This window comes from Opisthorchis viverrini, assembly GCF_000715545.1.
Source record: "Opisthorchis viverrini unplaced genomic scaffold opera_v5_332, whole genome shotgun sequence".
NCBI classification, from domain to species: domain Eukaryota; kingdom Metazoa; phylum Platyhelminthes; class Trematoda; order Opisthorchiida; family Opisthorchiidae; genus Opisthorchis; species Opisthorchis viverrini.
This window is the reverse complement of record NW_008751985.1, coordinates 71,888-98,452: the sequence shown is the minus strand read 5'-3', so window position 1 is coordinate 98,452 and position 26,565 is coordinate 71,888. Positions and strand designations below refer to the sequence as shown.

Genomic DNA, 26,565 nt, shown 5'->3' with positions numbered 1-26,565 from the left:
GCAGTAACTGCTTTTGTGCTGAAAACGAATGTGCCATCCTTATTCAACGGGACATTTTAGGGTCAGACGGATGGAGACTCCATGTGGTCACACTTGAAGCTGATTCTATGTAGTAGCTTAGAAAGTGCTACGCTTAGTGTGGCGGTATTTCAAGTACCGTATGCGGGTAGTTGTTTATTAGTTTGTCATTCGGAGACTGACTTCTGTTTGCTTTGAAGGCAAAGCCTATCTTGCAACCAAAGTCTATCTCTTCCTTTTGTTTACGTAGGAAATCGAGCGGGTTAACTAACAGCCATTTTTAGGCGCGGTTTGTTTAATTTACGGTTTCGCAGTCGGTTTAAACCACTTATTCCTATTACTGATACACATGTTATTCTATGGTAGCCTGACCTCTGTCTGTCCCGGTTGGTGATATTCCTTAGAGTAACTTATAATGCGAAGTTCAAATGTACACATTCCGTGGATAGTTAGACATGATTTGCACCAAAATTATTGGCAATTCGTGACAAAGGTAATCGGTATTGGAAGACGGAAGGGCGTGTACAACGATGAGTTTAAGGAACGTCACATCTGATTTGAAACTCTAAGATAACATGTGGTTGTGGATTCGCGAATACGTAACGGCGCTTGTTAGAAAGAAGATAAAGAGGTTTAGCAAAAAAAAATCGCAGATTGACACTTCTCCGCAAGATACGAGTCCCGCATATTGGAACTAGAGTGCTTTCAAAAAATGAAATTGAGCACGATGTGTAGAAATTTCGTGCGTTTTATCTGATGATTGGTAACCCATTTCAGTGGCTCCTAAAGGCTTGATGATGATGGCACTTCTCTAAGTTAAACATGACTTTCGACTACAGATGTGCCTTCTGTCGTCAAAAAACACATTCTGTGCCTGAAACTTTCTTTTTTTACTAGTATGGATTCCTAGGGTGGGACACTCCTAGTGGATTAGTTCAGATACTCACTTCAACATGGGGCGGCTGTTTCTAGAGGTTCTTGAGGTTGCCTCTTGAATATATATATATATATATATATATATATATGTATATATGTCGGTGGTTCTTGAACGAATGAGATTATATGCCTGTAGACAACTTTACCGAATATAAATGATCATTGGATGTGAACGCACTGTACTCAAGGTAATCCAAACCAAAAGTTGGTTATCGGTTCCTATCTTGTTGCTGTAACAAGTAAACTTCACCATGTGCCATGTGCGATTTAAGGTCGACAAAAAATCATTACGTCCCTCCTTGATATTCCGTTTAAACTCACTTCTACTTTTGGCTCTCCAATAGGGACTTTCATCCCAATTTCTTTACAAGTATGCACAGCGGGCGTATTCTATAACCGCCAATTGTCATTGTTTTGTTAAAATCTTGCCGGTAAACTAAATTAAGTATATCCGAGAACCATATGTTGATAACCCCCCCACTCTCTCCAGCCTTCCAACGTTCTACTTGAAACTACATTGCACAGAACTCACTAAATATCCTCATTTGTCTACGAATTTGGTTTTGGTGGGAATCTCAGTTGAATTTAGCCTAACTGCCCACTTGTAATGATCTTCTTCAGTTGAACGTGCAGCACCAGGCTGCCTCGTGTTTCACTTTGTACGAACTTGGTGACACCAATATATATATATTCAAAACGGAGATTCACTGTCGCCTGGAGCACCGTATTACACACCAAATAAACTGGTAATCAAACTGATAGTGCAGTGGACTCACATTGACATGTCGATGTTGAAGAAGACATTTCAACCGTTTAACGTTTCCCTCTGCAGCAGCACGAATTAGATCTTCGTTTGTCTGTCCAGTCGACAGACGATATTGCAAACGTTGACAGGCTGCAAATAAAAAGGCAAAACAGTCTGTTAGATAACTTTAGATGAACCAAAACTGAAATTGATCGGAGAGGACTATTCTCTATTAGTCGGTTGTACATGGGAACCACCCTACTGAGCCATCCACGTGGATTAAACCTATAGGGGTCATTATTATTTAAACCCATTGGCTTGTGGGGTTAGATGTGACCTCAGATAGTCCAATAAACTATTACAAAGAGTTAGCCTTTCCACCAAATCCTCCGCGCCAGAGCATAATTCACGAAAAGCAGTCATTTTGGACATGAAAATGAACATGGTCAATGCAAAATATCATGTATTTGGTGAATGAAAATTGGTCGAGTTGAAAATCCCCCTGAACTTTTCGTGACACTAAGGTTTTTATCTTGTTCTTCAACAAAAAGCCAGACTCCGATGAAATTTAAAGATCTTTTCTTCTCCATAGGATTGTCCCAACACAACTTGTTGTGAGTTAAGCTCCCAGGAAAAACAGGACGACGTAATTTAACTGAAACAATCAGCACTCATACTGCATCTTATCAAGCCCTGGGCATTCTTAATTTGGCGCCAAATTTCTGCACATTCTGCGGACCCTCAACAGGAATTCCGACGTCCCGTAGTTATAGTATTTATCAACAGAATCTTTCAGTCGGAGCAAGAAACTTCCGTCACTTCGTTCGAATCAAATGGTTAGGTCTTTCACTGCGGTACTGTCCTCCATATGAAGGTCGTCATTTGCCAGGAAATACGAACTTATGACCAGTTAAACATGCGGACCTCTCTATACAACCTCAGCTCCCACTCATTAACTTAGACTGGCACGCGCTCGCTCGTTGCAATAAGGCTGTTGTGTTCCCTGTCGGTGAGTCCTTTTCTGGCACCAAGCATTGGAGTGAAAACAACAGTTAGATATAACATATTGATGGCACTCGAAACCACAGGACCATGACAATAACTGCTGAAGAGTTGAAAGAAATTTTGCTGCAACAACAAAATCAGTTTGAAGCGAAACGATCACCTACCTATTTTGAATTTCTGATGCATCAGTCTGCACCTTAGCTTTTTGCTTCTGCCGCTGACTCATGGCTACGGTTTTTAGGCTATCGTTCTGTAGATCCAACTCCGTACTAAAGAGGAAACCTAGTGCGAGCCATATCTGACCACATACTGTTTTACTTGTCTAGTCTGAATAGATCGAATGTTACTTTTAAACAGTCGGAACCGAATAATCTCATACTTTCAGTTATAATGGCAAGAAGATTTTTTAAAATAGAACAAACAAACTTGCAAGACTGATCCGTTGGAATGTAATACACAAGCATTTGCGCCTGTTTGCCAGATCAGTTTTTCCACAATGAGGATTCAAATGTGGAAATCAAGATGATTTCAGTGGAAGTCAAAGTGACTGTTACTGTTTTACGGATTCTCGGAATGTGCACATCCAACTTTGATCTGAACCACACAGAAAAAAGTCCTATTCTGCAAAAGTTGAACAATGTACTTTAACCTAGCAGATAAGTATGCATAGAGTAATGAGTAGTGAAAAGCCCTTTACTGGCATTTTTCTGAAGGATCTCTTTTTGTGCATTGAGAGAAATCCTGTCTTCATTATCGGGCTGATAGAGTTTTCAAACATCCGAACTGCACAGAGATCAAACGTGAAAGACTGAATTTTCCACCAAAGCACGTTTTAGTTGTGACGTTTTTCCGGTGAGTGGCTGACAAGAACCCTGCAGGGGACGTTAAGAATGAAATATTTCCGGATTGCCCGAAAGTACACATACTAACCTCTTCTATCTACATCCTCAGAAGTTGCTTCTGTATTGGCGTTCACCGATTCTAACGTGTCTGTTGGATCAGCAACGGCGCCGTGAAGTTGATTGTATACACCATAAATCATACGCGGAGCCTGCTCGCGGCGACTGTGTGTGGCACGGGAATTAGCTTGGGCATTGGAGCATGAGTGCTGCTCAGTCAAAGTCAAAGCATCACTATGATTGCACACTCCTCCGATCAAAGTATTGTCGTTTTGACTGGTTATTGGGCGCGGAATAAGCGTGATCACCCGTGCACGATCGCTCCTGGTTGTCTGGAAAGGGGCAATGAATCAAAAAAAGCAAGCAGTGAGAAATGTCCCTATGTCACACTTATCAGTCCTACAACGTGACGGGGAAAAAGCATATGCAACGATAATCGGACGAGGTGGACAAACTCCTCATTACTCGTTTACACTTTGGCATGTACAAAAATGGGAGACAAGCAACTGTGAGGTGGTTAAATGCCTATCGAAATGGAGATCACTAGCCATTCTACCTGGGTCTGTATCGCAACACAAAGTGCCTGCAGGTTACATACAATGTGTTTGCTACATCAATAGACATGATTAATCAGCCTGAAAGGGAATCCTCCTATTCAATCGTATCTCACCAGGAAGTCATTAAATATCCTTGAAAAATATTAAATGCATAATCACTTTTGACCAGTTTCTCAGCCGAATGGGCAGTGCAAATGAATGACCCTCAAGGACACAAAATGTCGGTCTGCAGCTTTACCAGGGGATTAGGCTGGATGCAAATGGAATGAAGATTGGTTGTTTCAAATTCAACTCAGTCTACATCTGCAGGTTTCAAGGGCCATCCGCCAAAAGTTCGCTTATATTGCCTGAAAACGTAAAAATAAAACTATCTTTTCGCAATGTAACCAGACTAATAATACACATTGTTCCGCTGGTCATCCATATCTATAAATTTTATTGTCCAAAGCTTTCACAAATGGCAAATTTGTGAAAAGTAACTTGAAAAAAACTGAAGCCGCGTATCTGTATTACTTCTTTACTAACATGAAGTCAGAGCATTGACTGCTCTTTAGTTGTGGCTTAAAATGAACCGCGTGGACGATGTGGAGCCGCGTTATCAATACTCATGCAGGAACGTTTAGCGACTAATTTTGAAAAGTCCTATGACATCACGTCCAATTATTTTGACCGAAATATGGTGTTGCCCTGTCACAATAGCGAATGATATTTCGCATGGGTCGTTGTCCTTTCGAAATTGCCTACCTAAAAACCCTTACAGAAAAGTCAACCAGTCCGCACAACCAAGACGGTCAGCAAATAGTAGTCTGAGCGGCCAAGCAGAACTAATTGCACAGCTCAAACCTGTACAGATTATTCTGTTTGAACCTGATAATTTAGATGCGTACAACGCGCGCTAGTAGAGTGGTGATAACGTTTGCCTCACATATCAGGTGCCTAGGATACATATCCAAGCACAGCTAACAAAACGCCTTACTGATAAGCCGTAAAATTGGATTCAGGGCTTCTCCGTTTTGGTAGGGTGTCTACAGCGTAATTTCACCGAGAGAAGGAACAACCCCTGTATATATGCATGTCGGAAATTCATGGCTTCTGACAAAGCTCTTTTAAGGTTTGTTTTAATCGAATCAGGGGATTCAGCTAACTATGTTAGAAAAAACCAATTGAGGTTAAAAATCACCCATAGAGAGGAGATGGAGAAGGACGCTAAAATAAAGCCAACACGTGTTTCAGTCTATGGATGAACTGCAAACGTTTTGCTATGGAGACCAATTTCGAACATGTTAGCTTAGTATCGTGAGTCAAATATTACCGGAACATTTAGCAAGAACACAGTTGCAAGGTACAGGGTGGCATCATTTATATTTTTAAAGATGTCCAATTTTTAATTCAGTATGTATACTATTTTTCTTCCTTCCATTCCAGGATAAGAAACCACCTGTCAGAGGCAAATACGTTTTGTTGGTCCTTCAGGATAGTTTCACCACAGACAATCAACCGCAGGATCAACGACATATTTGATCTATTGTTACAAGATAATGATACAGCAAAATAAGTTATACTGTTCTGAACTCAAAGCATGGTTATATGCTTACCGGTCTCCGCGCAGGCTGAAATTGTTGGTGCTGAACTCTAACAGAACCCGAGCTATCCCGTTCTCTCCTGTTGGATCGGGAAACAACAACAGCATTGCCGGAAGCTTGACCGTCATGTCTACTCGGCCGGTTCTGAGTATGAACCGATGATGGGCTGGCTACATTCACTCTCGAGCTTGTCTGGGAACGTGGCTGTGCTGTTGAACTTGGCGCTGTACGGTTCTCTGATCCAGACATTGATCCTGAACGCAGAAGATCAGTCAGTAGGTTTCTCGCCGTCTGGCCTATGGTTCTCAAACTCCCGCTGGATGCGGCCGAATTACGAGTTGTAGAATAATCATCTGTCTCTCGATCTCTTGTTGCAGCTGCTGTTTGGCGGCGTCCTTGGCCACAACTATCAGTAGAAGATGGCTGGATTTGTAACCGGCTTGCCAGTGTACACACGTTGACGCAGTTGGTCGGTACGTTGTCATGAGCTGGGTTTGCTCGCCGTGGCACTATTCGATCTGACGTTGCTTCTCTGGAAGCTGTGTGACGGGTGACATCTTCATTAGCTTCGTTATTGTTTGAAACGCGGTGAGATGTCCGGCTGTCCTGAGCGAAACTGGTTGTCTGTCGACGCCGCATTTCCAATTCTTGCAAATTTGTCCAGTTGGGAACCACAGTATTCCTGCTCGAGTCACGACAGTTATCGATTATATCTTCTTCTCCCGGAGAAATCGCTGCTTCCGCTTCTCTGGTCGTGGCTGATTCTTCATTGGTACATCCTCTTAGATCAGCCAAAAGTGGTAGATGGTCTATATAAAACGTACCGCCTTTCGCCGGACGAATGGCCTGGTGGAAGAAAGTTGGATAATGCTTAAATTTAAAAGCTGTTCCATTAAGGTCACATTCACATGAAGTGACTACCTTTGAGGGCAAATGTTTCAACACTACTCCGTTCATTCAGATTGTGCAATCCCAACACAGAAATGAAATAAATCGAATTAAACTAAAATGCTGATAGTTTCAAACCAAAGGGAAAATGTGCGCCCCATATTTTGGACAACTCTCAGCTCTTGAAAAGCTTGTTCACTTTTCGTCAAACTTTTACGGACTTTCAGTCCAAGTTCCATGCGAGTCATCCAAGAGGTCTCTGAAATAAATCTCCAGTTTCTTATCGAGTTGAGATTTTAGCCGAATATCACTTCGAAGACCGGCGTACGATAGTACGACGAATCTGACCTGACTGCCAACCAGGTAGCGTACTAGTGTGGTTGTGAACTAGTTGCAAACCAACCGGTGAAAACGGGAGCGTATGGACGACTGGAATAACTAAACGATTGCTCTTTTCACTTTTTAATGGCTATAAGTTACTTTGTGACGTTTGATTTTGGTTTTTTGGTCAAATTTATAACTCCGCATTTGTTGAATTGGCGATAATTTATCTTCGGTCTATAGATAAATGTACTTTTTGTGTTTCGATAAACAATATTTCCTGCTAAGTGTCAGCTAAGTGCTAAGCGTAAGAACCGACCACGGATTGGACACAACTTTCTTGACCATTTCTGAGTCTTGATAAGGACTGCTGACGCCTAACCGGAGGCTACACATGACACTTCTGACACATGCGGATAAAATGTTCAGAGCTGTCTATCCGTTGTCGCGTGAGCATACCACCTTGGTGCTGCATTCTCCAGTGAATCACTGAGTGTGCTTTGAAGATCCCACCTCACCTACCTACGTCACACTTGTGCATCCTATAATTTCACTGGCAGTCTCCTTGAACTTTAGATGACGGATGGATTCCTGAGTTGGTGCACAACGAAATAGTCATATGTGATTCTATTGTATTCCGGCACATGAATCCCTGGGTTTTGCTGCGTCTTTTTATTATGCACTGCATATGACTATCTCCATTATCCCCAATACCTCGCTAACCATACAGCTGGGTTTGGTAATTTGTTTTGCATTATTTGGCTTGTTGTCCTTAATTTTTCTAGAGAAACTATTCACTTCAAACAGAAAGTGGCAATTAACAAAAAGTGGCAACCTAGTTGGCGGTGCCTATGTTCAGCCACGGATAATGGCTTTGGTTTTAGATGAGGACAATTTTTCATGTGAAAAACACGATGATATTGGGTTTGCATTGTTTAGCGTCCTTCCCTCAAATCCAATAGGATTCGACACGTAGATCAGCATGTCAAATGAATGTGACTAGATGTGTTTATTCACCTTACACTTTGAGAAGAGTGTACGTCAGGAAGGATTTCTTGGTCCTGGAAAAAAACCTTCCCGCATTCACATCATTTTGTCTGTTATTCGGAGCAGAACCTGTGAGTCAAAAGATTACTACGCAAACTCAGCGACCAGGGGACTATTATCTACCTCTAACCAAATCACTCACCTTCAGGTCAATCAGACCAGCGTAGCCAACACGATACACGTTGTATGCTCCACTGTCCCATGCTACCAGGGCAGCAGACCTTGGCGCCCATGGGTACCAGTCTCTCCGATCAGTTATCCGGCCCTGAGTTGGTAAAAGAATCGGACCGGCAGATGTCCGGTCACCCACCGATCGCAAAAAGCCCCGGCAGTTTGCAGAAGAGTTGGAGGCGCCAAGGAGTAGTGACCCACTCCCAGTTGATGTTAGTGGGGAAACACAGTCCTGACTATCCCAGCTCCAATCTATGCCACGAACAACACGTGCTTTAGGGAATAGACCTAAAGATTCGACGCGACGTTGTTTCAACCGACGGCCAACAATTACTCTGGAAAACCAAAATTTAGGATACGCTGAGCTTCAGAATGATGGGCTTCAACCAAAACTTGAAATGAAGCAAGCAACGCCATTTCCTTCCTTATTAACAATGTTAATTCCAACTTTTACACTTCTATTGTGTGGTAACTATCTGCCTCTGTGACACGCTGGGACCCAAACAACCATTGCACCTATTTCTGACCTTTGATTAAATGAAAAATAACATGAATAAACGTAATACCTATTTAAATGACATCTGGTTAGTAAGCTGATCATTGGTTTCTGTCCGACATATGGGTGGAATTATGTAGCAAAAGTAAAGTCGACAGAAAAGTATCTAAAAGCAACAAAAAGACCTTGAGCATGAGTGGTGTTCGTCTTGTTTTATCCCATCTGCTTACGTGTAACCTTGTCAAAAATACAGTATCATTTACAAATTCCATTCTTCATTGTGATTTCTTGTTATAAGCGATAATTTATACAGTAAGCACATTCAATTGGAAGAAACCCCGACTTCTGGACCCTGTTAAGCTACAAGTATAGTGTTCTCGGTCACTTCTATGTTTTTTTCCAAATGAGCCTTAGAAATTACCCCTTGTCTTCAATTCCGTTCTTGATCCCCCGGGTTTACACCTGGTGCCGAGTGTCCAGATGGATACATACGTGGCTCAGCACAAGCCGTATATAACACCATCCATTGTGCGCAGGTATCCGCCGGGTTTTTCGACGTAAGTGTTCAATCCGTCAACCGCTCCTTAGTCAAAAACGAATGTCAAGGTTTCAAGTGAATAGACAGTCTTGTATGAAAATGCAAAGATAATTTTCTGGATGGTGTACCTGTGACGATTCCGTTCGTTGGATAAACGGAACCGTCATGCAGAGTGGTTACAGATGGTCGAAAAAGCGCAGCTTTATCATCACTGAGCTCCTGTTGTCCATTTTAATTTTAATGCGTCAACAATGCTTCATCCCACCTCCTATCGGAAGCGTTGAAGTAGCACATGACACCAAAATTCCCATCTTAATCGCAGCTTTCCTTCATGTACTATTGTTCTGCTTCAAACCTTGGCTCCTCTCAATTCACCGTAAAATACACACCTCTCGGTTCCGGTAGCGAACGAGCGACAGAAGAAAAATGACCGGGTTTCCAAAAGCCATTGCATCAATCACTGCATCAGTACTCACGGGTGTTGGAAAATTCTCTAGATCAGAAGGCGGCTTTATAACAAGGCTGCACATGAGAGGACGTGCGTTGCTTGGTTGCTTCCTCCCCGAAGGAAAATCAATTTAAACTGGCTACTGACGTATACAAGTAGTTAACATTCACTGCAGTTGTCTGCCACCCTACAGGCGACGAAAATCCTATTAAAGTAGGATTTGGCCGCCATAAAGCTACTGTATTTAGAGCTGTCATTCCATAGAGTGATTACACCCATAAGTGGCCATCCTCTATCGAACGGCAATATCCTCGGCTTCCATCAAGGGTGTTCAAAATACTCGGGAACGGTGATTCGGTAGCATGAGAGTATTCGTAGTATTTTCAACCCAGAGAAATACGTCATTTTTACTTCGCCACAGTAAACCCACTTTGATCATGATCACCAGAAAGCTTCTGGATCCGATTGAATGCATGCAGTCCCCTACAAGGACGTCGAGGCAATATAATTACCTAGTTCGACAAAATTGAAAAATTTGTTGTAACGGAATTTTCAAACCTAAAAAAATGTAACAATTAGCTGGAACTATCCGATCAACTGACATACTTCACTAAGAAAGCTTAGTGTTTTATAACTTTGGGCGTACGTTCTTTACATCTTTCTTCCTTGCACATCTACTGTACTAGAGTTGCAATAGTCTATATAATACCTTGATTGCAAGGGTCCCGCGAAACGGACCTATCGTGAAACACAAAACCTGGGAAACCTGTGTACCACTGTCACAATGCGACATGTTCTACTGTCACCATCAAATGCTCTGCCTAACTGAATGCTATCCCAGTATGTGTACAGGATCCTGTTCTATAAAAAATCCAACTATTCATTCTGAATGTTTTTTGTCTTCCTACGTCTTCCCCAATATCTATAAGGCAATGAACCGTTGGAGCTCTACACTGAAACCCCCACTTTTGATAGTAATGGTCATCTCCCTGGAGCTTCGTAGGATGTATTTTCCTCCCTAATAAGAACCCACCTGACTAAGGACGATGTCAGCAATAAGCAGGCCGCCACTTCTTGGCCAAACTAGTTTTGAAGACGTCCTTATGTTGTTATCATCTTCGCGGAATTCGCGGGTACTTGTATTTTAACCTCTTGTGAAGCTGTGCGCGCCCAACTGTTGACTGTTCGCCCTAAGGGTATGGGACTTTGTTTACATTCACAGCAATTAATTTCATCTCCCGTTTTTTATATAGTCACCGGTTTCTACAACCGCATTACAATAAACTTCAGTAGGAGTCAACCCACTCTTGAGGACATTTCTGAATTACCGGTGAGCTTGTCCCTGAAATTCTTTCAGGAACTGAGGACAATTCACTAACCCGAACACTGGTTATGAAACATCTCATTCGTAACTGACGGATTTCTTACCTGGTAGCTACCCTTATTCATCCTGGGTGAGCAGGCTCAGAGTATTGGCGTTCTGTTGCAAATTCATGTTTTAACAACAGTGTGACGACAGGTACATACTGATTACATGTCGAATTTTATTCCTGTGCAGATTCACCGGAGCCTGGTCTCGTGACCGATCATGTAGGCAAAATGTAGGCAAAACATTTACGTTTACAGGAGAAGGTTGTCACGTGAGCTATGCCCCAAAGAATGGCGACCGCGACAACTGACGCATGCGAAATGCTTAAGTTCTCCTAGCCGCCAAACATAAAACCGGAACCTTTAAAACATCCATCAAACTTCTACTTCTCAGACGCCTACTCGCGTTGAACCTTTTATCCAGTCATGTTTTACTCACATATACTGATGTAAGTCCTTAGTGCATAGTCTGACATCAGTTATCGCGCCTTCACAGAACGTCAAGCCGATCTAAATTCGCCGAAAGTTGTGAGTACTTTTTTTGAAGCTGAGCCACTAGGCGATTTATTAGGGCGTAACAAACGCCCCTGAAGTAGTGAGGGTGATGAAGACCACACTGTTCCTTTGATTTGCAGGGAAGAATTGCAGTACCCACAGCCGGTTTTTTAACTATTCTGCTGGACGTGCCTATCTTGCCTAAGCTGACGGACGCATAAGAAGCCCTCAAAGTCGGAGGGGAAAAATGCAAAGTCTTAGATTGGAGCAACGAATGTTATGTATTTTTATCAAATATGCGGCCGAAACACTGCCTTACTACCCGAACCTAGCTAAGCCAAAAATTCTGTCAGGCGAAGTAGGGGTGAGCGCTAATCGATAAACTATTTCCAAGACATGTACAAAGTTGTACTTATATAGAAGATCACTGAGGGATAAGCCGTGATAAATGACCGACCAGAATGGGCAAACGAAAAAATTAAATGGACTTGTAATCAATAGCGAAATCAGAGGTCGGCGAATGTCCCAGCAACAAGACTATCCGCGTCTTTATGGCAAAAAAAAACAGAAGTGCTTCGCAAATTACACTTTCGAATGAACTGGTAGTTTTTTCATCATGTATTTTGATGTCACATCACAAGCAACATGCTTCTGTTCATCTAAGACGGCTTGGTTGTTCTTAATAAAACGACGCATGTCCATTCTCCTTGAGATTGAATAACGAGAGATTCACGACGCATGTCCATTCTCCTTGAGATTGAATAAACGAGAGATTCAGCTGAGTTTCAGGTGAGTCTCCCGAAAAACCAAATTAGTTTGCAAATGAGTGTATTTCGCTAAAATTAAAGCTCATTTCGAGGGGACACTGGTACTTGTAAACAGATGTTCTTAGCAACCAGGTGGCTAGTTGTATGGAATACTACTTGAAAATGATAATGCGCCAAAAGACATAATCAATATTCCCAAACTACTGCTCATCCCTGAAGTAAGCTCACGTTTAAAAGCTTGATGTACATCTCTCCTTCTGCAGTTGATGCGTACAATCCATCGGGATGATCCAGCTTTCCCATTCCGGGAGTGGAGGTAGCTACCAAAGACCTCAGTTTTCTTGGAGATCCTCAGTGCAATAGACTTAATCTATCAAGAATTATTATTTTAGATAGATTGCACTAACTGTATTCACAGGACGAATCACAAGCCACGTTAACTCGGTCACGTAAAAAAATCACAAAATCGCAAAGAATCACAGCTTTAAATCAGTCAGGTGATCTTCCGGAATAACCAAAAGTGTTTTTTGTGCTTTATTTGTAACGCTACGTAATCACAAAAGAGTTGTGAGTCTCTGGAAGATGAAACTCTGTAGGATACAAAGATTGTTGTACTAGCTAAGGCTAAAACTAGGAACACCAGTATGGACATTTACGGATATCTCCCACTTGCCCACATCCAACGACAAGGTCTAAAATGTGTGGCATGTGTGGTATGAAAAGATGGCAGTGTTGCACCTACAGTTTACTGAGTGTCCAGCCTAGTAAATTCAATCCTGCTACAACAGGTGTGGTTATGCTGAACGTGTAGATCAAACAGCATACTCGTCGAAACAGTATAGTACAGAAAACAGCTAACACTCTATCCAATTAGGTCTATTACCTGGTGACTTTTATGACAAGACGCAGCTGGTTTCTTGCGATATTGAGCAAAGGGAGAGGGGGAAATTCTAAGAGCACGCTTGTATAGGCCTACTGAAAACGATCTCGTTTTAGAAAGGAACGCAGCCACCTAGGGCCAACATAACGTGGTGCTCAAATCTTCCATTGAAAAATTCTTCGTTTCATTTCTTTGAAACTCATTAGCTGTTTCCTCGTATCTACCCATGTTAACACGTCATAGAAGCTCGGAAAAAAACGGATATTTGGACACGCATCAAAAGAACATCGGAAAAAATAACACTCCACACTTGGTGTCATTGTAGGTTTCCCGACGAATGTCCCCTGTTGTGAGGCTTCACTGTGGTTGGAATATCTTTAAAATTCTCATGTTAAATAACAGTGGTGTCTGACTGGTAACAGCAAGCAAAAAACACCATGAAAAATCAATCGGTCTCGCGATTATTGAAGGTAAACGCTTATAAACGTATTCATGGCCCGAAAACTAACCGAGTTTTGTAGGGAGCAGTGATTCGAAGGAATTGGTGAGACAACGTGTGTTTGTCATTGTGGTAACAAGCCGAGCATAGATCCGTGCTCAGGCACACGACGCATTTCCAACGAATTCCATATATTGGGGACTGAGACGATACAACAAAAAACGCGAATAGTATCGTTATACATGCCTGTAACTAATCAATGCACTTAAAACCACTTTAAAACAAGTTTAATGGTATGCAAATTGAAATCCAAGTTCGTCAGTTCTCAAGTCGACACCCCCGTGAAAGTCCAAAGATTGGCGCAGACCCACTTCTAACGTTATGGGACCTTTTCTCAACACCGGTTAACCAGTTCGACCAATAACACTGAAAATCCCTCCGAGGATAATTCATTTCCCAGGAACTGCGTTTGGGTTTGTTTTCAGTCAGTCTCGATATGACGTGGACAACTGAATTTAAAAAACAACTCACTGGCAAAACATTGTTAGACATGGCCCAGTCGCGCCCTAAATGGTGTTCATGCATCCAAGCTGTTGCCTTCAATGCGTAGATCCCTTCCCCATCCCCCAACTTAACAGTTCACCTACAGTGTTGTATTTACGCACTGATTTATCAGCTCCCGCCTCCAATTCGCAGCTACGTACCTCACCGCCTCGAATCATCGGTGAGCGAAACTGTGGTAATTACAACCACTGTACGACGAATACGCGTTTATTACAGCTAACAGCGGTGATCATGATGATGACTGGCAAAACTTGGTAGGTTTAGGTCACTTTCTGTTTGTTGCCGAGCGAGGACTATGACGATCTAGGAACTGATTACCACGGCTGTTTACCTGGAGCTCCAGGGAACTCAGTGGCTAAGGCACAAACAGTTGACCAAAAGGTCCCTGGTTCGAACCTGTTCCTGGATTTTCGGTTGCCACTTTCTAGGTAGCATCCGGCATCTGGCAGCATATCAGTCCTCCTTCGAACTGTTTAACAGCCATTCACCACAATGCTGCCACAACTTATTTGCATTTACACTCATTTCAGAAACAATTGGCTTTACACGGGAGACTCAACTGGATCTCTCGTGTATGATATTCTTCAAATGAATATGCTGTAAAAAGACAGCCTTATGTTTCAGTTGTTACGACATTCCAGATATGGCAGTATATTTTCCATAAAGGTGCTGTGGACCACAGTTTTCTCAATGCATTCTTAACCCGAGTCTGGATAGCAGCTTCAAACCCTGGCACGATTAGCCAAACCAAAAAGCCAATGAATCAGCTGATCTACTGAACACTGATATGTATAGACATGTCATGTGCCACCGGAGACTAACTGTTTATAAATTCCTAGGGGAGGGGAAAAAAATTATACCGAAAGTAGAACTCATTTGTCAAGGTCAAGTAAACAGCAACTGGTCCAATCTGTCCCAACGAAAACGGTTATTCCACTAACATCTGTGTAGTCCAGTTACTTTCGGAGCTGATTCTCCCAACAAAAGTAAACTGAAGCTCAGTTTTCTGAAAACTCTTCCACAGTCCACTTCCAGTTTTGCCCTTCAGGTATGCACAGCTCCCGAGTTTCTCTCAACCAAATTGGACTGATATCGACAAATACAGTCAGCTGAAAATCACTTTGGTTCTTACGGAAGACTCAACAGACTAGTAGCCTGTGGGTCAGTAGCTTCTGAGCAACAAAATGATCATCTCAGACTCACACAGAATATAGCGGTACTCATCCTTCAAATACGGAATCCGTTTCACGTATTCAGATGTGCTGACTGACTCCTGAAGTGGTTATTTCTCACATGGAAGTTCCTTTAGATGTAGATTCCATCTTTCAATGATAAGTGGTTATACATCTTATTCAATTGGGACCTAATCACGTCAGCCGTCAGTATCCTAACGGTTAAATGATAAATCTATTGACCTGAAGGTTGAGTCGAAATTCCGAGTATTTTCGTCAAAGGACCACTGCTAAGGGCTCTTAATTAGAGTGGAATAGGCATACAGTGTTTCTTGGCTTTTTGTCATATATTGGTTTAGCTTACAGGACAAGATCGCAATCAACAACTTGTCTTTTTATTCGTTTACCACTCGCTCGTTTACTCTTCCAAGTATGCGTCTATGCGCCTTGGCCTGGGACAGTAGCTTCTGTAAGCCGCAACATGCTGAAGTTGTCTATGTCATTCTAAGGCAACGGGGAACAAAATCAGTCATTGCACAACTCAGCGTCGAACCCGCACAAACTCCGCAGGCAAATTTCCTGATTTTGTAACACTTAGCGTAGCGTAAAGTGTTTACCTCGAAGAGGTTTTGATTTTGTCGGGATTAAAAAAACCAAAAGAGTCAAAACGTTTTTGTGATGCTTTTTAAACTCAGTATGACCAATATCTAAATGGTTCAAAGCAACTTTAAGGCAAGAGATTGCACTTCAAAAGGACACTATATACCATGCTGGTAAAATTCTCCTTAGAGAACTTATCAGGCAGTTCAGTTAAATGCTTTTATAACAGCACTTCAACCTGATTTGATAATTCAACAGTGTTCCCCAACCAACCCACGAAGAAACTCGATAAAAGCCAGAGGTATCCATGTACACATGTCAGAACTTCATTTACGAGAACCCTATCTGCTTTGTATTGTTCAAATATGTCAATAAGCATGATTAATTTGTCTCGGAATTATATCCGCTTCCTAATTATTAATGCACTCAACCACTCACTTCTTACGCAATCTCACTCATTGCGGACAACTATTTATAACCATTCAGATTGGCACATTCAACTTTACTGAAGCAAACGCATGCGTACTTATTTAGTGTTTCTTCCATATCTTTGGAAAAATAGCTTATTACCTGCATGTTAAAAAAACTTTTTAAACGATTTTCATAATTTTACTTCAGCTAATGGCCTTCTTCCGTTATCCGTGGGTAAGGCGGCATTTCACTTGAACATTCACGGAACAGCCTTTATCTCTGAGAAAATTAGTGGATTACGGGTGATGATTTCACCATCTATCCAACTTTAGAAATGGTCGCCACCAAGTAACTGGAATATTCAGTCAGTTTTCTAAGTATAGTGGAAGGATTCGCAGATGAATACGTCTTTACAAGTAGGGAAACTAACTTCATGACAGCCTTCGCATATTGTTCCGGGATGTTTCACTCCTGTTGGTGCACTATCCAGCACGCGAAGGTCGAATCCGAGAGTCCCACAGCGATAGTTGGCAACCACGCCGGAATCCCACACGACTATTGCTTCTCCAGGAGTGTCAAACCTCCGAACCGATCCTACATGTCCTTCACCTCCATCCTGATGAAAAGTAGACAAAATATAGTTGCACTACAGTGTAAAAGAAACTTTTTTGGTACAGTTGCCATCTTGGTATGATTTTTGCTACTGAAAATGCAGTAATAAGGCGTAAGGTTTAGAAGATCTTGTAAAATCAGGTGATCTAAGAGGAAACGGAATGCACAAACACCGCTGACATTGTTTCGCTGCCATTTCTTCCAACTAATCCAGCCAGCTGGTTACGCGCCATCCATCTTACAGTTTTCATCATTCTAAAAGAATCACGTGGGACAACACTCTTCTCTGTGACCAATTGTACACTCTCATTAGATTTCTTTGAATAAAGCTGCTTCTGCCGATAAATATATATATATATATATATCCTCAACTCGATAGCCTCAGTACATAACCGTGGGGAGGGCGTGTCATTGAAATAAAGGCTTGATACCCAATAGCATCTCCTGCAAATGCCAGAAGGTCTTGTATGACCCCACTTAGTCGGATATAAATTTATCGCCCGGAACTTGGCTTCCAAGTTTCAAATTCATTTAAAAAGAGAAAAAGCGAGACAATTTAAGCGTTTTCGCTGGCTTGTGAAAACGCGACATCCATGCGCTGATATCTAGCTAGGTATTCATCTAGTTATTTAGTTATCACCTCAACAGCGGCATACTTTGCTTGCGTCGAAGGATGGCTACAGAACTGCTGCTTCATTAGCTGGTGCGGAATTTTTGTGGAATTTGTCTCAGTAAAATTTATCAAATTTTCAGCTATTTATCTTCGGCAATCTGTCCCACTCTCTAAATCATTAACAAAATTACCAGAAATATATTAGATCTAACAATTGCCCCAAGTAATGTCCCATTAGAAGTGGTCTTCAGCAGACAGCGCTTCAACGTCTGCGCAGATAACCCTCCTTCATCCATTCAATTGAGTTGTTTGTCGTATGCAGCCGGCATGTGCGTTCAGGAAGTAGCCTTTGCCTGTGCGAATAGGACCTCTATCCTCATAAGTCCCGATCTTTAGTAAAGCCGCTGCAGCCACTCCAACAAATCCTCAGTTTTGCCGGTTAGCTAACGTAAAATGACTTATCAAGCTAGCGAAACTCATCTAATCACAGTCACATCGAACAGAGACCTTGGAGTCGTCTTTACACAATTGCTCAAAACGCCAGGTAAGCAATTTTTATATTCAGATTCATTCAGGTAGTTTGAAGTTGGGTTAGCCCATCGCTACACACTACTGCGCTGCCCCGATAACGCACTGATGATGTCACTTCGATTAGTGACGGAAGGTTTGAAATCAAATTGCCCAGCTCAGCGAACAAGCCAACGACCATCTACGCTACCTGAGCCACCGACATCTTCCTGTATACATAGACTGTCGGTTTGTATGATATTGGCCAAAGATCTACACCGCATTTAGTTGTCTTGTATCTTAAAGTGTTGGAAATAAGAATTGCGGCAGTAGATGTCAACTAGAGTAGGAGAGCTCTTCCAAGTTTTGCAGTCATACCGTAAGCACTTGTCTGTTGCCTGTTGATCCTTTTCAAGAATTAGAGACTTAGCAATTTCAAACTGCAAATCCTTTTATTTCTACTGTTAAATGGATGCCCTAATTTTTAAACGTGTTTCAAGCTTGTGCAGGTACGCCCCAGTCTAACTTATCCGTCGAAGCAAAAAATACATCAGCGCTTGATGGTTTTAAGAATCAAGCTTGTACGTGCATTTTGGGATCCTAGCGTATGAATGATCATGGCAAGGAATTTTCCGTGCAGGACTTTTCTTGCAACGCAAGATTAAACCGAGTTTTAGATTTTGCTCAGTTCACATTATTCGTTTTCAATGCTAGAAACTATGCAAATCCTTCTTATTCTAGCAGTGAAATTACAATTATGCCAAATAACCTTGGCGCATAATCCGTTCTTTAGTACAAAAGCAGGGGGTTCGTCTTGCTTTGCCACCAGCCTGCCGTGTGATCCTTGGTCACGAAGTCACCACTTACATACAATTTATATGCTTCTGGTTTCCTTTGAGCACAAACAGGTCATCCAAGCTTCGGACCCTGCAGTTAACATGGGTCTAATGGGTTCTTTCTCTGTCCAGTCTATCATTCGGGTTTCACAAAATCTTAAATAATTCACGATTATTTACGGCTTGCTTATATCCGGTATGGTACTCAGACTATCCAACACACTTGCATATATACGCAGAACTCGTCCAAAAACATGGTTTTGGAAAAAGCCAACAATCTACTCAAGCTACCCTCTTGCTTGTTGCGACGGCTTTTTTATATGTAATACGCGGTTAGTAGAGCTTTGTCCATTCCACCAGCTTATTCATTCAGCCTCATGCACTGGGTTTCCTATGACAGTGTTTTAAAATTTGCTCTCATTCCTTTCCTCCAACCTTTACTGTTTTCTGCCTCCATGTTTGGCGGGCTTATTCTAGGAGCTGCGAGTTGACAATCGTTCCCAGTGTCTCATCCAGGTATGACATCTCCGGATTTTTTTTCGATTCTGTGAAAAGAGAATTGGTTTAAAGCAATTATGAGTAACATACTGCAGTCTTGTTTTCTTGCGAGTTAGTTTACAACATTTTTCTGGTATAAAATGGATTTTGGTTACTTTAAACGTCATAAAATTGAGCTAAATGAATTAATGCTACTGAAAAGCAAATAAATTTTAGCGTACATATTTTTCTGTGACTATTTCACTGGACATTTGTCAGAGTTGCTCAATGTCGGGTAAAGATGCAACTAATTAGTGCTACTAACCATATTTAATTTGAATAGTTCACATATACCGTCTAAACACCATGATAACTTTACTTTTTGTACATAAAGGCGGGCACTTTTCTTGGTTCCTTAGTGGTCTGGCTCTGAACCCTGGAGTCAGTATGACTTAGAGCGCAACTTTATTTTCCCTGTTGATCAAACTGTGACACATGTAACTGCCACAAGCTTAAACATCACCTCCAAATCATCCATTTTCCGGTGCTACCACATCTGAGTCTGCGCAACATTATCCAATTTCCTCTGCTCAGTTATCAATTCGACCCCATCAGGTTTGTTTGTGAGGCTTGTGCACTAGTAGAAACATTTAGAGAATCCCTGTGAATGACCCTTGAAACCTTCATTTCTATTACATGAAGGTTTCATTGAAAACAATTATAACATTTGGCTCTCAGTATAGTAACCGTTGTCCACTAAAGCTCTAACCACTCTGATAATCTATAAGGCCTCAAAACTCACGGTCTTCTTTCAGGCTCTTTTCCCTTAATATTGGTCTCTGTACCACTTCTTCGCTCCCTGGTATAAGATCTAAGGATCACAATCCGTTTTGTGTTTACACTCATCAACATTCAGGGCAAAGACAAACGTACGTTTCGCTTCCTATTTGTCTTCATCTGTTGCTTTATGGCCTCATCTAGTGCTGCACATCCATCGTATTCCTTCATAGTTCTCGTATTCCTACGCGTAGTTAATTCTCCTTATTTTTCGTTCTTCTCTTGTGCAGTATGCACCGTTGCTGGGCCCTATTCATCATCAGTCCTCGACAATCCAGCTCCCTAATCTTTAGACCCGGTTTATGATTTAGATAACTGAACATTCTCATCTCCAATCTGTTGATCGCCAAAGATTGGCGCATATGCGGTTCTTGATTCCGGTATAATCCCCTACAATTCACTAAGTGCTAGACGGTCAGTTGTTGTAAGCAAATTAATATGCTATTCTTTGTGACCACTAGCGTGTACATACGTTGAAATTATGAGTCAAATCAATCAATTTTAATTAATTTACGGGCTATAAACCGTGTGCCATGGGCACATCGACTCAGGCTGCTACGGTTTTAATCACCAAAAAATGGGAAATCGGAATACAAACAAGCCTCAATGGTCTTAACAATTCTCCGGTTTATTCTGGAAGGTTTTATATGTTCTTAGTACTGGTGATAGTCATATCTTCCTGTGCCCTCCTTTGCACACACTAAATTTGAATAACTCATTCGTTTGTTCGTCAAGTTGTGCGCTCTTTCCGGAGTCTTTTTCAGAATACTTACTTACCTTCTCTCCACTTCCCTCGAAAATTGTCCAATTCCAATAGTCGGCATATTTTCCGCATTTTCTAGCTTCTGAGCTACTTACTTAGCCGTAAAGCAGAAAACTTGCATCTCATGTCGGCCTAAGTTATTGTACAAAATGCGAATCACATCAATGCCTTAATGACGCCACTGTCTTTGTTAAGCACGGGACGCATTTCTCCAGTTACTTGTTGAATTCTCCTATAAAAGTGCCATAAACAAATACAAGCAGGATTGATCAATTTTAAAAAACGTACAGTATGCCAAAATGGATGCTGTAAGCCTGTTAGGGGAACATTTGACTACGCTAATGGGTGGCAAAAGTCCCAGCGTCCCAACAACCCGGCTTTTTCGGGTGATGAACGTTTTGAGCTGTTCAGCATGAAAAAAGCGTCAGTTAAAATCTCCAGGATAGAAAAAAACTCGTCTCAATTCAGTATCAACCAAGGCTGAGGATAATCTGCATTACAGTGAGTACCATGATACTTTGTCACCTTGTACCAACCCAAGCCTAAGGAATATCTTGCTAACTGGGAGGCTTGAAAAGATAGAAACATCAATATGCAACACACGAGGAAGTAATTTTTCGACAGTCCCAGCTGTTGCCATACAAATTTTTGCTCAATTATAGAAGTAGGTGAATGATAATGTTGCCTGGGACAGATTTTAGGAAACTCTGCAAGCGCTTTGGCGAGTTTTATTCCTAAAATGACGATCGCAATAATCAAGGGCACGCCTTGGATGAATGATAAATTAAGACTGCAAGTACTCAACATATGCTGGTCGTCAAAAAGCCATTATATAAACAGAAAACCAAAGCATTGTGCTGAATATAAGAAGTTTCAAAACGGGTGCAACCCTCTTGAGACATTGAGAGGCGAAGTTTACAAACCCAGTTATCCAGCATGCGATGTAACAGCCAAGCTAATTCTCTACCTATATGGACCAAAAACTCAGGGCAGCAGACGAAGTACCACTGCAAATAACAGAAAGAGTCGATTTGTGAAATACATTTCAAAAAGTGTATCGTTGCTAGCTCGTACGTACTCTTTAGTCTAGCGCATGATATAACCTGCATAAATTCCTTATTGAGTGGAAGCAGGCGAGTCACATAGGTACAACTGCACGATATTCTGGATTTTTCTTCACTCGAAGAAAAGAAAGTTCCTCAAATTATATGGGCCTTACTACTTGGTGCTTTGCAATCTGGAAAGCACTTTGGCCTCGAACCTTGTACTTATCTGCAATCAAGTAATGGCAGAAGCCATTGGACTAGAAGCGCTTTATGATTTCCTCACTAAGCTGCCTTACGAAGATGGTGATAAACACAAGCCTGCTAGGCACCAGCTGGCTGAGTTGACATCGGTAATCTGGTAAATAATAGAGAAATGAGGCGCTTTTTGGAGCAGTGTTCTTTAAATATCAAAATTGTGTAGTTTCGCGGCCAACCCGTTTTGTTTTGTAAATCTGTTGGTAGAAGATGAAAATTGGGCACGAATAGTTGATCGTGGACACAATTAAATGCTGCATTATTAGACTTTACTGGGACAGCTGAAAGAGTGAACCACAACTATTCTTGTCACACTAAATTAAGTCATTTGTTGATATTGTGGTATTGTTGATATGCTGGATGGCCAAGTTCCTAAGAGAGCGCCGTTACAGAATTTAGGTGAATGGGTGGTTTTTTGAACGATTACCAATGGCAATGGGGTGCGACAGACAGCGTGAATTTATTCTACGCTATTTGACTTCTACGTGGACACACCATACCGCGACCCAGAGGAAATTTGACTTGAATGATTGGCGCACATCAGGATAGACGGCGGAAAAAAACTTCAACCATGATACCTGAAATGTGCCAGAATAATAGGATACCGATCAACCCCATAAAATGCCAGGAGGTGATCACTGACGGAATAAAAGGGAAGCACCAAAACTTCGTGAATGGTCAACTGGTACCGGATGAAACGATATTCAATCGGAGGCACAAATCGCAAGGAAACGTACAAAGACTAATCAGCAATACGCGTATTGCAAATGTTTCAACCGGGAAGACTGTACCGTACCGAGACTGCTCGTCGCGTTTAACCAGTCTGCCATAAAGTATGATAAAACGGTTTATTCCCATGAAGGGCGAATACATGCAACCGCGATGACAAAGGGTATAGTCCACGTAAATGGCACCAGGTCTAAGATATACCAGCTAAACTAATCGCTGTTAACCACCGATTGCGGCCACACTTGCATAGACCTGGCTTTTTTGTTTCGGGTCAAGAATCTTCCAGGTATATGGATGCATTTTTGCAAAGACAACTATTATGCGGTCCAAGTATATATTCTTTAAAAGCCTAGGTTACGAGAGGCGAAATCAGCGTTATGCCTGCACTACAAAACAGCGCGTTTGTGGAGTAGGTTTTCGGAAATTGCATAACGACATTTTCAATTGAGGATTTCATGCGCTTGCTTTGTCAATACGTGTAGCGTTCATCAGACTTGATAATGCAGGTCCAAAACAGAAGGCATGTAACCTGGAAACCCTTCTGTATTAACCAGCTAACCAATATCTGGTAAGGTGTAAACGCACAGCATGCTTGAAGTGGTTGCACTGCTACCATAAATACGAAATAATGCAAGGGAGTGTGAAATTTTATCACTGTGTACATGAGCGCTGATTCTGAACAACGATCCGATCCTAAGTCATTACACATGGCTCAACCATATTAGGTTGTCCAAAGTTTGAATGAATGTGAAGCAAGAATTTCAGCCAAATGTTAGAGAAAGTAGCGGCTGCCCATGTAGATGAGCAACTTTGCCTACCTGCTTATTCCATTTCCAATCTGGCCCTCTTACAACTCGACAGCCTATTCCACTGGCGTACGTTCCGGGGTCATACAAACCATTGCGAGATTCGCTCATAATTGAATGCTTCACAATTAGGAGTAAAGGTAATGTGATGTATATAAACAACACGTTCATTTCACTTATAGTTCAAACCGTCGAAATTGTCGAATATTCAAAAGAGCACTGAAAAATAAATTGCACCAATGCTTCACAATTAGGAGTAAAGGTAATGTGATGTATATAAACAACACGTTCATTTCACTTATAGTTCAAACCGTCGAAATTGTCGAATATTCAAAAGAGCACTGAAAAATTGCCCAAATTGCACCCGAGAAGAATACTCGCCGTTAAGAGCCAGCATTTCGCAGTCTGGACTGGGCCTAGAGTATCCCAATGTCATATGGCCCATATCTGAGAATAGCATTATGGCATGTACCTTTTGGAAGGAACAGGGGACAGTGAGTCTCAGAAGGTAGTTGTTCTTGACTTCTTCTGTGGATGAAAAAGAGAAATAAAGCTCATGAGCTGAAGCCTATTACGCAATGTTTCACACCAATACTTACGTACATACCAAACTGAGAGAGACTATACTGCATGTATAAAAGCCTGTGAGAGGCTACCAATTATCATTCCTCGTTTGTTCCCACGGGCGCTCCAAGTCTCTGCAGGTTCATAGTCACTTCAATAATTGTCTGCACAGTCACCCAGTTCACGGTTTCGAAGCCAGTAATAGCCAGCTTTGGGTATTGGCTGAATTGGATAAAGAAAGACGTCACCCTCATTGAGTGTATCCGGCGGGCTGCTACGAGAATGGTTGCCGGCCTCAAATCCGTGGACTACAGAACGTGTCTCGCGATGCTTGACCTCTTTCCCCTGGTGTGCCATCGCCTTAGAAGGGACCTAATTCTTACTTATGCCCTGTTTGAACAAAGCTTGGCAAACAGGTTTTTCACTGTTGACCCAGCAAACACACGGCGGGACAGTAAGAAAATTTTCAAGCTCAGAGCACACACATTCATTAGACCAATTTTTTCTCATTTCGGGTAGTAGCTACGTGGAATGACCTTCCTCCGAAGGTTGTCCACGCTCCTTCTAGAACCCAGTTTAAAGCACTATTAGACATTTATTTATGCGAATCCTCGCGCTGGTGAGCATACTGCCCCGCGCTGAGAACATAAAGAGCAGTGCTACACCCTTTTTTCACTTGTGCCTTTCAGGTGAACGACAAGAACAAAACCGACCCGGGAAACTTGGGAAGAAGCCTCGATCCTGTGTATCAATCCGTGAATCCGAGAATCCGTTTGCCCGGTTCAACCGAATGATGCATTGTAGTGATGTGATTGAGTTTGAGGAATATGCCATCAGCATCAGAACCAGCGACCAGGGATACTGATCACAGCTCAACCAGCAGTTATTGGTCGAACCGTGCTCTGAAACATACTGTAACCCTCAGCAATGAAACTACTGACTGGGTCTAATCCACCAAAGGTATGTTAATACCTCCTCGTTGCTCACACGTATTCGTTCCAATATCAACAAGAATGATCAAGTGGAAGCCAATGACATAAGCGTTGTTAGCATCCCTTTTGTGCCTGGGCCGGTTGACGCCGTACTCCTAGGAACACGTCTGCCGCAACCGTGGAAAAAGTGTTGAGTTGGTACAGAGCACCAATTCGTGTCTGATCCTACGTGACCGGAATGAGCCTCACGTTTGATAATCGATTATTTGATTGTTATTTTATTAACTTATGGTTATTGCCATCTCGCCATATGGCCTTTGCCGCTGAGTACCGTAGACAGTTATTGGTTCCCAAATCAAATACAACATCATAACTCCTGATCGACCTCATTTTCGGTGTCCTAACAAAGATATACCATGGGGAAGTGGTCGCTATATCGTTTCTGCTGCTGTGGCTGGGTAGTCTAGCCCCTGTATCCGCTCAAAACGAAACAACGACCCATCCCGCAATGGCCATTACAAGCTGAACTGGACAGGTTTGATGATGTCTTCTGAGAAAGACCCCGATCAGCCCACCGAGTAGGTGTTCCTCTGAGTCTTGCTCGCTGATTTTGGAAAGCTGCAGATGTGAACTTTGGTGATCCCTATTGACATACAAGTATATATACCAAGCATATTCGCGCGCGCTCTGGCTACAAAGTTCGCGGTACTTCTAAATTTTCTGGAAATGAACGGGAATGGTAACTTGATTCAAGACGAATGAAGCAAGGTTCTCTCTGTGAGTGTTAAATTGCTGTTTAATTCCCACAAATGTACACAAATGTTCGAGCGAGCTTTCGAGCCTCATATTATTTGAATTTTTATATCACAAAAGCAGCAACAAAAAGGTTCACGGAGACAATCGTCGAACAACTAGAACAAAATAGTTCACATTTGACTGCAGGACGAACGTAAAGGTTAAAAACAAATGCAAAGAGACACCAGGAATGACCGACCAAAATTGTTCTGTAAAGTGTTTTTATACATGCTTTTGCATGATTTTTAACCCCAAAATATCAATTCTACCCAAACTGGCAATATGCGGTGGAAAAGCATATATATAGCTGGGTCAGCAAGGCGCAGAAACGCACTGGCTATAAAACGGGAAAATCAGACCACAGGAAGCATTCAAATGCTCCCAGCGGACTCGGCTCGCCAATGGGACACTTATCGTTTGGTGTAGCTTTGGTGCAAAACTCTGT

General features: G+C 42.0%; 2 protein-coding genes across 2 annotated transcripts in view; one reads left to right on the top strand and one right to left on the bottom strand.

The window, feature by feature from the left end:
• T265_10039 (hypothetical protein) overlaps positions 1-25,258 on the top strand; it is a gene marked incomplete at both ends in the record, with an annotated part of 147,989 nt that extends 122,731 nt beyond the window's left edge. Inside the window, 3 exons of the mRNA XM_009176290.1 lie at positions 3,656-3,770; positions 6,121-6,216; positions 25,083-25,258. Coding sequence (XP_009174554.1) covers positions 3,656-3,770; positions 6,121-6,216; positions 25,083-25,258 — 387 coding nt within the window. The remainder of the gene's footprint in view (positions 1-3,655; positions 3,771-6,120; positions 6,217-25,082) is intronic.
• On the bottom strand, positions 1,692-23,940 carry T265_15030 (hypothetical protein; the record flags this gene model as incomplete). Its single annotated transcript, XM_009176291.1, has 7 exons — positions 1,692-1,849; positions 3,635-3,935; positions 5,756-6,589; positions 8,142-8,505; positions 13,672-13,802; positions 16,779-16,964; positions 23,842-23,940. Coding segments are annotated over 7 exons (2,073 nt in total), but the record flags the coding sequence as incomplete, so codon positions are not given.
• Positions 25,259-26,565: the final 1,307 nt, after the last annotated feature.